Genomic DNA, 12,149 nt, shown 5'->3' on the forward strand with positions numbered 1-12,149 from the left:
CCGGAGCCCTTCCGCAGGGTTGCACTGTAGGATGGGTTGCTCTATGTTGGTTGTGCAGCATCCCACCTCCAGCAGCTGCAGTGCAGAACAAACACAGCCCACATGCTCAGCAGCACCAGGAGGGGTTGAAGCAAACCTGCCCCTGCTCGGGGTGAGCATGAAAGAGGGGAAAGCAGAGCTGATGTGGTTGGATATGAGGAGAAAGCTTCTCCAAAGGAGCCGTCAGGTGCTGCAGTGAGAGCCCAGGGAGTCACTGCACCTCACAGCATTGAGATGTATTATGTATTATGTTGTATTATGGGATGTGGTGTCATTGGGAGGTATTGGTGGTAGGTGGGCGGTTGGATGGGATGATCTTGGAGGTCTCCTCGAGCCTCAGTGATCCTAAGAGTCTGTGGTTCTATAGAATAGCAGTAGGGTGGACAAATGGTTGGCAATGCTTTATGTGCTTTGGGATCTGAGGGCAACATCAGATGCCTCTGGGTGTAGGAAAGGCTCAAGCTTTCCACGTTCAATAGTTTTAAATGTGAAACATCCCTTTTTAGGGTCAGCGGAGCAGAACCCACTGGCCCAGACGCTTCAATGTACACAGCTTCAATAACAGACAAGTTGGAAACCCAAACATTTTGTTGTGGCCCAACATTGAATCATTGAATCACAGAACCACAGAATGGTTCAGGTTGGAAGGGACCTCGAGATCACCCAATTCCATCCCCCTGCCATGGGAAGGGCTGCCAACATCTAGATCAGACTGACAAGGAACCAACAGAGTCTGGAGCAGCTCCAGGGATGGGGCACCCATTGAACATCCCAAACCAAGTATCCTGCAGCAAGCATGAATTCATGTGATAGATAAGAACAACTAACCACAGCCACAGCATGTCACAGCACTGCTGTGCTGGCATCACCCCCAGCCCCCACTGCCTCTCATTCCTGCCCCCCAGGACACACACAGCTCATCCATTCCAGGCAGGAATGTCACCGTACCTCCTGCTTCTCCATTGGACTGACTGTGCTCCTTCAGCTCCTCCGCATTATCCGTGCCCTCCACCTCCTGCCCTTTGCTCAGGTCACACTCCTCCAGAACCTCCTGTCCCTCTGCAAAAAGCAAAGCAAGCTGTGAAAAGAAATGACTATTTCTGCTGCACTGTTTCCAAGCCATCACCCCAACCCCCAGCATTGCTCTTTATTGCTGCACCCACTGCAATGCCATGGAGTGAATTTGTTGCCCAGATTCCCAGACATGGTGGGAACCAAATCTTTAATAAATCAAATAATCAAAAGGGAAGTTCCTGGGGCTGTACCTGAGGCCTTGGGCTGCTCCTGGGGATTGCTGAGGTCCATGTTGCTCCTTGAATCTGCAAAAGGGACAGAAAACCACCCTGAGCCACTCCAGGTTACTAAAACCTCTCCCTGTTCGGTTGTTAATCTGAGAGCTCCGTTTTCTTCTTCGCTGGAAGCAAAACTGAAAGAGCAAAACTCAAACCGTTACCTGACGATCATCACCTTTCAGTGTACGGGCGTTTATGTGCGTCCCAATTGAGAAGCTCTGCATTTCCTGCTCTCAGTACAGTCTATAGCTCAGAACCAACTCGCTCTCTCCACTGCGCATCCCCCTCTGTGCCCCACAAGCAGTGACACCGATGGAGCAGAAAGCACCAGGAAGAGCCACAGTCCTTATTCCATAGCCAGGAACAGACCCTGTTGGCACTGACACGAGTCCAATTCCCATCTAGGAGCTGTGATGGGGATCCCATGGGATGCTGGAGCCCACAGAGCCCTGCAGTTGCAGGCTGGCTTCCAGGCTTCACCCTCCTCATGGTTTCACAGCCATCTGCTTCCTTCCTCCTTCTTCCCCTCTCTCTTTTTCCTTAACAGATCTGAACATCTTTCCTCTGCTTTGCACATAGCCCAGGAGTGGCCCCAGGAGGAACAAAGCCCATTCCTGGTAGTCAGGTAAAAGCTGGGCCAGGAGGTGGCAACCGCAGCCACATTCACCTCATTGCTATCTATCTGTGCCACCACCACACATGGAACATGTCTGTGGTCTCCACAACGTCAACATATAAAGCTCTGTTAACTCCATGTAGAGAAATGGAATATTCAGACAGGGCTGCCCAGAGCTGCATGGGTGGATGAGCCCAACAAACAGAGCAAAACCAGATCCATCCAACAAGGAAAGCAAAACCAGATCCATCCAACAAAGCCAAATCCACCCAGCACAGCTCCTCGTTTGGCTCCATTGCAGCCCTAAAGATGAGCAATCCGCACCCATTTCTCAGCACTGGGTCTCAGAGCTGTGCTGAGGGATGTGGTGTGGGTGGGTGGTGGGTTGGATTTGCTCATCGTGGTCTTCTCCATTCTGAGTGGTTCTGTGCTGCACGTCATTCCCATTACCCTCCATGAGCAAGAAGGGCAAGAAGAAAAGGAGAGGTGGTGGGGATGGATGTTGCATTGACCCAAACCATCAGCAGCCTGAGCTCCTGGGGCTGTGGATGAGCTGTGAACTATTGCCAGCTATGAAATAATTAAACCAGATTAATTAAACCTCCTGTCCTTGCACGAGCACAAGCTTTTTGTGCAGCTTCTCTTCTCAGAGCCCTAAATTTTACCTCTGTCATAAGAGAAGTCACAGCACTGGACAACAAGAAGTTCAAATATTCACTCCATCCGCATAAGAAATACCCAATTACCTCATATTTAAAGCTTCTAATTTGCCTTCGTTTCATTTTACCATAGCAGGAAGCGTGAAGTGCAGAGAGGCAAATGGGCCCAACTGTACCCAAAGCACCGACATGGAAACCTCAATGCACAGCACACAGAGAAAGCTCTCCCTGCTGTGGATTCTGACTTCACACCCAAATAATACGGACACTTCATTAAACAAATCCTCACAGCTCTGGATATAATCAATGCTTAGTCAAGAGGGCCAAGTCCCCATTGGTCCATTGGTTGCTTTATCTGGCTGGCGCTGCTTTAACAGCCCGCTGTGACCAGCAGGACTCAGCCACCCCTATGAAAGCATGGCAGAGGGTGAAGCATCCACTCATCCCTCCTTCCCTGTGCTATATCCACCTGAAGAAGCTCCCTGTAGGCTTAGCAGCATCTCAGTATTCAACCCCCGGCATCAACATTCAATCTCAGGCCTCTTTCCCAACTCAGATCCTCCGATTTCAATCCTTCACAGCTCTGAACACACGTGCCACCATCCCCAAGTGCTGCACAAACACTGCGCTTCTCCCCTGCCTTCCAAAGACACGAGGTGGGAACTCACACAGCACGTCGGTCCTGGTAGAGATGGGTCCGAGAGCCACCGGGTGGGCACCGGGCACCGGGAGGACACCGGGTGCCGTGGCTGCAGCCGAGCACAGAGCTGTGTTAGGAAGCAGAAGTGCCGTTTCTGTGCCCCTGAGAGCCGTCCTCGGTCCTCCCGTGCGCTGCGCCAGGAGGCAAAGAGAGCACGAATATTCAAATGGGTCGTTAAAGGAGCGGCGATGCACCGCAATGAGCAGCCACGTCAGTGCCCCGTCCTGCAGCCCGGCCCGGCCATAGAAGCAATAGAACGATCTACACGGATTTTAGCTGAAAAAGGAGCCGTAGGTTGCGGGGTGGGCACGGCTGGGGCTGGGACGACCTTACCTCTCTGCTTCCCAAGCGAGAGCCACACCATTGCCTTCTTACTTCTCCACCCGACAGCGCTGCAGAGCTGATGCCCTTTTACATCCCCTTTGCCATCAGCCCTTTGAGCACAGCACGGAGCGGACTCAGCCCCTTCCTCCTCTCAATACACCAAGAGAAAACAGCCCGGCCCGGCCCCAGCCCTGCAGGAAATCTCCCACGTCCACGCACCGAGCAAAGCAACGCAGCCCCTCGTGCTCCTCACGGATTTCCCACTGACCTCAGCAGCACTCGGGACCCATGGAAACAAGGCTGTGCAGCACTTGTCACACCCGGAGGTAACGCTGTTTGACGCCGCCTTCTACACCGATTCCATCCCTGAATACAACCTCAGCCACTCGAGCTGATCCTCCACCCCACGCACAGCCCCGAACCCAAAGGGCTGTTTCCACGTTAGCTCCTAAAAGCACCAAAACAGGAAGGCAAAGCGACTTCTTCAGCAACTGCAGCTACAAGAGGGAGGAAACGAAGCCACGGAGAGCAGAACTGCTGCTGAGATACGGTGGCAGCCCTCGGGCAGTCCCAGCTAAGTCAGATCGTGTGCGAGATATTACTGCAATGCAAACACGCGTTGTAGAACCCAAAGGACGCCGATGCTTTCCAATAGAAAACTGCAGCTCATTCGGAATAACCAAACCCTCGAGTCATTAACACAGAGGGGAATCCGGGCTGAAGAGTCCCAGCAGAACTCAGGCAACAGCTTCTCACTGAGGAATAGGGGCAGCGTGGGGTGAACCCGGCTCTGTTGGGGCATTTTATGGAGCCTATTTCCATCCTCGTTAAAAGAAAAAACCCAGAATGATCCATTTTCCTTCATAAGCAAATCGTGCTGCAGAGCCTGATGTGGCAGGACAAGGGGAAATGGTTTCCAACTGAAAGAGAGGAGATTTAACCTGGATATAAGGAAAAAGATAATTACAGATAAGAGTGGTGAGGTGCTGGCACAGGTTGGCAGGGTGGTGGTGATGCTCTGCAGACACCCAGGGTCAGGGGATGGGCTCTGAGCTCCTGATTGAGCTGTGAGTGTCCCCATTTAGTGCAGGGATGGGGCCAGGCAGCCTCTGGGTGGTTCCCCTCCAACTCCATGACTCCAGGGGGGTAGAGCCAAGGATCCCAGCCAAAGGATCCCATGGATCCCAGCCATTCACCCCACCCGGAGCTGGCCAACAGCCTCCCCCAGCTCACATCTCCAAGTGCGAATTCATCAGATTAAAGAAAAACTGTAATAACACAAAGTGCCATTTCTACCCCGGGATCCACCACCCGTGTGACAACTGCACACAGCCGTGCCCACGCACACAGTTAACCTTCCCACGTGGTTTCCTTTGGGTGTCAATGGCCCCGATGCTGTTGACACGTCACATAAACCACCACCGATCTCCTCGGGCTGTGACACCTACACATGGTGGCTCCTTGGACTTGGGGCCACGTGGAATGGACTCCACTCTTTGGAGCACCCGAGTTTCAATGGAGATAAGATGAGAACGAGGCTCTTGTTATCTGCTTTTCTCCATGAAAGAGTGCTGCTAATTGAAAAACAAAGCCAATCACAAGAGCATGGGTCGAGGAAGGATAATGTGGGGCTGGGATCCCTCCTCCCAGCAGGGCTCTGTAGGGTTGGGATCCCCTCCATTGAGGCCCTGTGTGGGGCAGCTCAGTGGTGGTGAGAGGAGGGTTAGAAGGGCCGTTGGAACCCCCCCCCATTAGAACCCCTGTCCGTTGGCCTCACACAGCAGTGGCCGTTGAACAGGGTTGGCATGGCAGGGAGTGGTGGGAGGCTGAGCTCCCCCCATCGAGCCCTGCTGGAGATGGTGGCCATCATAGCAGTGATGGTGGAGGCATGTCAGGGCGCTCCGGGTGGAGGTAGCAAGGGGGGCAGAAGGCACAACCCCTCCCAGGGGGGCACAGGGGATGTGGGAGAGGCTGAGGGATGGATGGGGGCACCTCATGGGAAGGCCCTTCAGCACTCAGTGACAGCCATGGGGTGGGGAAGGGTCTGGCTGTGGTCCCCCCAGCACAGTGCTGGAGGGGCTGCCTTGAGCCCACAGAAGCCCACCTGATAAAGGCATCAAATCACCACCATCCTGCTGAGTCTTTTGGGAGGGGAGGGGGGGAAACAGGCAGCAGAATCCTGCCAGGACAGAGCAAACAGCTGCACGGCTGGATTCCTGCCTGTAATATTCTTCATTCTTTTCCCTACATCAAAAGTGGCATCGGAGGAAGAACAATTTTCTATTGGCTTTTTCCCAAGGAACCTGATCTACGGCAACGCTCATCGTGCAGGTAAACCCACCTGACTGCACTGACACAATGTGAGGTCTCAGAAGGCTCCTGGGATGGCAGTGAGGTACCATAAGCATTCACAGCCAGTGACACGACCAGAGCTGCACCCCAGAGCACCACCCTGATGGCACTCAGCAATGGGAAGGCATGAGCTGGTGCTGCAGGGGAAGAAGTGATGTCTAAATGAAGGATGGACCCTCAGTGCCTCAACTGCTGCTCTGGGTCCAGCCCTCAGTCAGCTCCCAGCACCTGGGGATGCTCCTTTATGCTGCTTCAAGCTTGGCCTCCCATTGTGTGTGTTCCCAAGTATTTTGTGGCTTCATTCAACATCAACATCCCACGTCATTTACTTCTTTTCCCCTCTCTCCTATTGCAGAGAACGTGTATGTTAAAATGTTCACCAACAGCCCGTTCCTGGCGTGTACGGATCTGTCTATTTCTCAAGAAGAAATGATAGACCCCAAGTACTCGTGGACTGGCCCAGATGGGAGGAATTTACAAGGTGAGAAGCTCAGAGCTGCCCACGTGGGGTTTCCACTCTTCTCCCACTGCCTGAGTCACCATTTCCAAAGCACTCACAGGGAGGTGTGGAAGCAGCCCCTGGGGGTGAGAATGAGGGAAAGTGGGGCAGAAAACCAACACACCTCTCCTTACGAGGGGAAAAGCTGAGCACAAATGGCTGAATACCCAAAAAATCACATTTTCCTTCTTCCTATTGATGCCGCTCTGCAATGGTGCAGCGGGGCCAAAGCATCACACAGCCCTCGGGTTTGTGCCCCCAATTCTGACTTCAGAATTCATTTCCTTTCTCCTTCTGAAATGCTTGGGATGAAGGGCGACTTGTCCCAAGAACCAGAGCTCCAACTCAGCCTATTTCAGACTAAAAGAACCACAGAACATCACCACACACCTCCTCCACTTTGAGAGCTTCAGATGGGCAGAGCACAGGACACTGTGTATTCCCAGCCACCACATCCCTTCTGCTTCCATCCTAGGGAAAGGATACGTGAATCTCACGGACTCTGGGGAGCTGGTGCTGTTGGGCTTCCAGGAGTCCATGTCTGGAGCCTACACGTGTGTACTGTCCCACAAAATCATAGAAACCTCAGCACAAGAAGAACTAGATGTGACCTCTACCTACAGGTTCATGGTGTACGGTAAGATGGCAAACTGATGCACTCAGCCCTTGTGGTTCGTTGGGTTTGTGGCAGGGCCTGTGGATTTCAAAGCATGTTAAATGGAGAGACAACATTCTATCCCTAACATCCTATCCCTGTGCATACTCAAATATACCATCCCACCTACACACAGTGCCACGCAGCATCTGCAAACCAGGACAGTGCTGTGACCCCAACCCCACTCAGCCTCTGTTATCCAGCACCCAACCTCACATCACCCCCATCCATACCACAGCACCGCAGATGGTTTATTTCACCTCCTGCCCCTCCTTGGTTTCACCATTCAGGAGCAGAGCTTTGTAACTCCAACACAAAACCTTGTTCATTCCAAACCAAGGAGCCCCTTGCAGGCTGTGAGAGCCCAGTTTTGTTAATGGGTCAACTACTCACGTGTTTAGGTGTGAATAACAGCCTGCATCTCAGCTACAAAGCACACAGATGTGAAGGTAAGTTGGGCACCGGCCTGAGCTCCACTCCCCTCCTGTTCCTGGCAGCGTACAGGGAAGCCAGCCACGTGTACCAGATCTCGGTCCGTTTCAATGTGAAGGGATGTGAGCTGGCAGCCAACGATCGGTTCGTGGAGGAGCTGAAGAAGATCCTGGAGAACCTCATCTCCGACCTGACGTGCCGCGTGGAGGGACCCTCATCCACCTGCCATTCCCTCGAGGCTCCCCAGCGGGGCTCCCCGAACGAGCTCTTCATCACATTTCAGGGTAACAGAACTCGGTGCTCGCGGAGGAGCGATGGTTTGTGGCCCTGAACACTGTGAGAGGATCCCGGCACCCACCCACACACCCCCCCACGAGGCCGTTCCCCACCGCAGCCGCTGCTCTTTCCATTCCCAGCCCACAGATGGAGCCAGAACTCGCTTTGGAGCGCGCAGAGCGCACCGAGCAAAGCGGAGCTCCGAAGCCCCGATGTCCCGTTGTGAGCTCAGCCCGATGCAGCCGAGGAGCTGAGGGACAACCCCGTGTCATCCCCTGCTCCCCCCCATCACCGCTCCCGATCCCAGGGGCAAAGAAACCCCCGTCCTTCACGAGAGGGAAACGAGGGGGATGGGGGGGGGGCGTGTGAGGGGCTGACCAGCAAACACCGCAGAATCCCATTTCCTCCTGAAACGAACCCAAAGGCTCCGGCAGGACTTTGGCTGCAGGGGGTTCCCCAGGGAACACCCACCGCCATCCATCTCCCTCCCCCCGCAGTGAATCCCTTCGCTCCGGGATGGGAAGATCTCTGCTACCGCCTCCCTCGGGACTGTGACGACGCCACGAACCGCAGAGCTCAGGAGGTTCTGTGCCATCTGGACCCTCTGCACCCCAACCCCCTGCCCTGCTGTGGGGTCACCCGTCAGCCTCAGAGCTGGGATTGGGATTAATCATTGGGATTAATGCACTGACAGCTGACGGAGCTCAGATAATTCAATTCCGGATGGGAATTTGCCTTTAAAAGGTCAGAGTGATCCATTTAAAAAACAGAAAAGGGTTCCGTCTGCCGTGTAAGGAATCGGATACAAACATTTCCATCAGCAGACCTTCAGTTCTCTGGCCCAAATCTCATATCTGCCATTCAGTAAATGGAATGCAACGTGAAGCACTGAGCTCTGAGCTGGGTTACCTCCACCTTCCCATGGGCTGCCTGTCCCCAGCCCTGCTTTCCTTTCCCCCTCCGTTAAGCCTTTTTTAACCCCTAACCCATGGATTCTTCTCTTCCTTTCCTCCCCATTTCTGCACTTCAGGCAAAGGATCGAATAAGGGAGTTCTTCAGGAAGCAGACATACGCCCTGAAGCACCAATTTCGGGCTGTTCCCACCATCCATTACGTGGAGGGCAGCTTGTCAGTGACCTCCATCGACAGCTGCCGTCCAGGCTTTGGGAGGAACAACATCACCCACCGGAGCTGCGCTGGCTGCTGCGGTAACAGGGCATCCATTGGGTCGCATTGCTGCCATCAGAGGGCACTCAGCCATCGGTGCTGGGGGTTCCCATTCAGCCTTTGGGGAGGTTGATGCTCTCTGTTTCTCTTTGCAGTGGTGTGCAGCCCTGGGACGTACAGCCCCAATAGCTCTGGCAGATGCAGGCCGTGTGTGGGGCAACGCAGAGTGGGGTACGGAGCCACGTCCTGCCCGTGAATGTGGCACAGAATGAAGAGACCAGAGGTGGGAAAGCAGCGTTGTTTTTCTGGTGGCCTCTTGGTGCCGAGCTGCTGGTCCTGGAGCTCTACGTGCAGCCTGAGCAGCAGCTGAGCTCCTCCGCTCACACACCCCTCCTGCATTTCGTGTATTCAGGCATAAAATGGGGCGTTCATTCAGGGTCGAGCAATGTGTGTGTGTCACGAAGCCGCTGCTGCTCCCTGGGGGTGACCCCAACCACCACACTGTGCTCTGAGGACAAAGAGCAGGATGAGGTTATTTGCGCCACAATCCCATGAGTTACTCAGAGGTGTGAAGTACCAAATCCTCACCATTTAGGAACACTAAAGCGCTTCCCTTTGTTTTCCTCTGCGCCCTTCCCTCCCTCCATCCAAGTACCTGTGGCACGGCCCCACTCACTGCACAGCAGCTGCGAGCTCCCAGGATCAGCAGCGGGTCGAGATAAGAGCTTTCAAAGCACCGAGATAACAGGGGAGCTCTCTGCTCAGCAAAGATTTTGCTCCCGTCCACTTTGGAAGGCAAGCTGCTGTATCTGCAATCGATTCTTTTGCTCATTAAGCAGCATTAGGACAGATTCGACTCCCAGTGCTCTCAGCCCATCCCCAGAAGTGCTGCCTTCCCACCCATCCCACAGCACAGAACTCCATCCATTCACCAGAGCTGCCGCCCTCCTGTCTGCCCCCCAACCCCCCCAGGGGGCACAGGAGAGCTCCCAGCCCCTATGGAAGCTGAGCAACCCCTGAGGTCCCACCATGCAGCAGCTCCAGCTCAGACCACAAGGGACTGAACCCACACTCAGCCATAGAGCTCTGCACCATCAGCCTGGCTCTGTGCAGTGCCAGCTCACACAGAAGAGCAGCTCCCTCTCAGTGACTCCCCACAGCACCCAGCCATCCATCTGTGGGTATTCATCCAAAAAACAACCAGATTCTGCCCAGTTCAGCTTATCCGTGCTGACAGCCGGGCAGCAGAAGGCCGTGTGGGCACAGACGGTGCTCAGAGCTTTAAGGAATCATCGCTTATTCGGTGCTGATGGAGAAGATGTCATAGAATATCATAGGATCATCATCATGTGCATCTGAACGGCCCGTGGGGTGGCTGCCACTGCTGCCAAATGGACCCCACGCCGCTCGGGGGGGCGCAGCAGAAGGGCTCTGCTCCCTGAGCTCCTCATTGCCAGCAGAGGAACGTCACAGCCATCAGCTGTCAGGTGAGGAAGCAGCAGGGGGGCACTGAGCACCATTCAGGGTTCACCACCCCCCCCTACCCCCATTTAAAGCTGTGGGGTTGGAGCAAACTCCCTCAGCAACTCAGCCTTAAGAACATGGAAAAGTGAATCAAACCTTTGGGCTTCACACTGCAGAGGAGTCCGTGCCATCAGAGCATGCAGGATACAGTGTCCCTACAGGACAGGAACTTTTCTCTCCCACAGCCCCAACAGCTCCCAGGGAGGGTCTCAGCCCCCCTCAAACCTCCCCATGTACCCACAGAAAGGCTCCAGATTCCTCCTAAAACCCTCCCCCAAAATGCCCTCCTAAACACCCCCAACTCTCCCTGTGATCCTCTCCAAATCCACCCCAAATCTACCCCAGATTCTACCCAAAACCTCCCTCAAACCTCTCCAAAATCTCCCCCCAAACCACCCCCACACCTCCCATATGGACCCGCAGTGCTCTCAACCCTCTGCCTGCCCATGTTCTCCTCTCAGCCCCGTCCCCATAAGGGCAGCCTGGAGGGATTAATGCTCCCTTTGCATCGCCGTGAGTCGCTGTTGGCAGCAGTGCTGCAGTAAATGGATTTTTCTGTGTGTGTTGAAAAGAACTAAATACGATCCACCGGAGCTGGAGGGCTGCTGGCAAAGTGTGGGTCGGCCTTCATCACTGCTTAATTGCCACCATCCGTTCTAATTATTGATAAATATTTTGTATAATTGTGGAAATTAAACTCTCAGGCATCCTTCCTTCCCTCTGCTAAATCCAATCACTGGGAGGCTCAGGACCTGGTGGTGCCAAAACCCAATGGGATTTGCTTCACCATCCAATGCAGCCCCTGCTGCAAACACAGCACCCCCAACCCTGGGACAGAATCTGGGGCCATTAGAGGTGCTGCTAACGAAGGGCTGCACTGCAGCCACAGCATCATAACAGAGATATGGGGCTGACAGGCACGCTGCTCACTCGACCATCACTGATCCCAGCTGGTAAATCTGGAGCATAGACAGAAACAAATCACCCAGAACTCAACATTCCTGGGTGCTGGGAGGACCCGTCCTGATCCCACTCCACCCATCCCAATAGCAGCCAGGCCAGGAGTGATGAGGTGGGGGGCATTGGGATGGGGGCTGGAGGATGCTCCATGGGGCAGCACCACAAAGGTGGGTGCCAGGGACACCCCCAGCCAGCAGCCCGGTGCTACACAGCCCCACAGGGGGAACCAGCAGGAGCAGGGGGGGCTGCAATCTGCTTATGGGGCTGCTGCCATCTGCTTGGGGCCGGGGGCAGCCGGGTGAGGGGGTGGGTGAGGTCCTGCAAGCTGGAGCTGTCGCTCTGCTTTAGGACTGGGATCACACACCTCCTGGTGCCCCCTCTCAGCACAGCACTGCTGACCTCATAGGGAGAATGGGGACGGCTCAGCCCTGACCCCTGGGTCACATCATGGCCCTGCTCTGCTCTGATGGGGGTGGGTGGGCAGGGAGCAGTGCAGCAGCCACGAGGATGGAGCACGGTGAGGTGACCTGAGCCACCAGGGCTCATTAATTCCATGCCAAGATAGAGTTACCTGCGGTGTCCTGTTTCTGAGAGCCCCACCAGCAGCAGAGCCCTGCAGGTATGACAGAGATAAAGGCACCTTCATCCCCTCCT

The 12,149-nt window shown here is 54.6% G+C and overlaps 2 protein-coding genes across 7 annotated transcripts in view; one reads left to right on the forward strand and one right to left on the reverse strand.

Annotated features, from left to right (window-relative positions):
• The window catches only part of IKZF3 (IKAROS family zinc finger 3), a 22,199-nt gene extending 14,522 nt beyond the window's left edge, over nt 1–7,677 (reverse strand). The window contains exons 1-3 of one of the 6 annotated variants that reach the window (XM_015885964.2): nt 7,530–7,677; nt 1,305–1,358; nt 988–1,098 (exon numbers count right to left, since the gene is read on the reverse strand). In XM_015885964.2, the coding sequence (XP_015741450.1) occupies nt 988–1,098; nt 1,305–1,344 (151 nt within the window). In that variant the 5' untranslated portion in view covers nt 1,345–1,358; nt 7,530–7,677. The other 5 variants (XM_032440910.1, XM_032440911.1, XM_032440909.1 and 2 more) reach the window with 5 other exon arrangements.
• Nucleotides 5,385–9,454, forward strand: ZPBP2 (zona pellucida binding protein 2). Its single transcript, XM_015885968.2, has 8 exons — nt 5,385–5,541; nt 5,887–5,961; nt 6,338–6,463; nt 6,957–7,118; nt 7,634–7,852; nt 8,342–8,427; nt 8,875–9,052; nt 9,167–9,454. The coding sequence occupies exons 1-8, from the start codon at nt 5,436–5,438 to the stop codon at nt 9,265–9,267; spliced, it is 1,053 nt and encodes a 350-aa protein (XP_015741454.1). The 5' UTR covers nt 5,385–5,435; the 3' UTR covers nt 9,268–9,454.
• Nucleotides 9,455–12,149: the final 2,695 nt, after the last annotated feature.

The sequence above is a fragment of the Coturnix japonica genome, chromosome 27, assembly GCF_001577835.2.
Source record: "Coturnix japonica isolate 7356 chromosome 27, Coturnix japonica 2.1, whole genome shotgun sequence".
Lineage (NCBI taxonomy): Eukaryota > Metazoa > Chordata > Aves > Galliformes > Phasianidae > Coturnix > Coturnix japonica.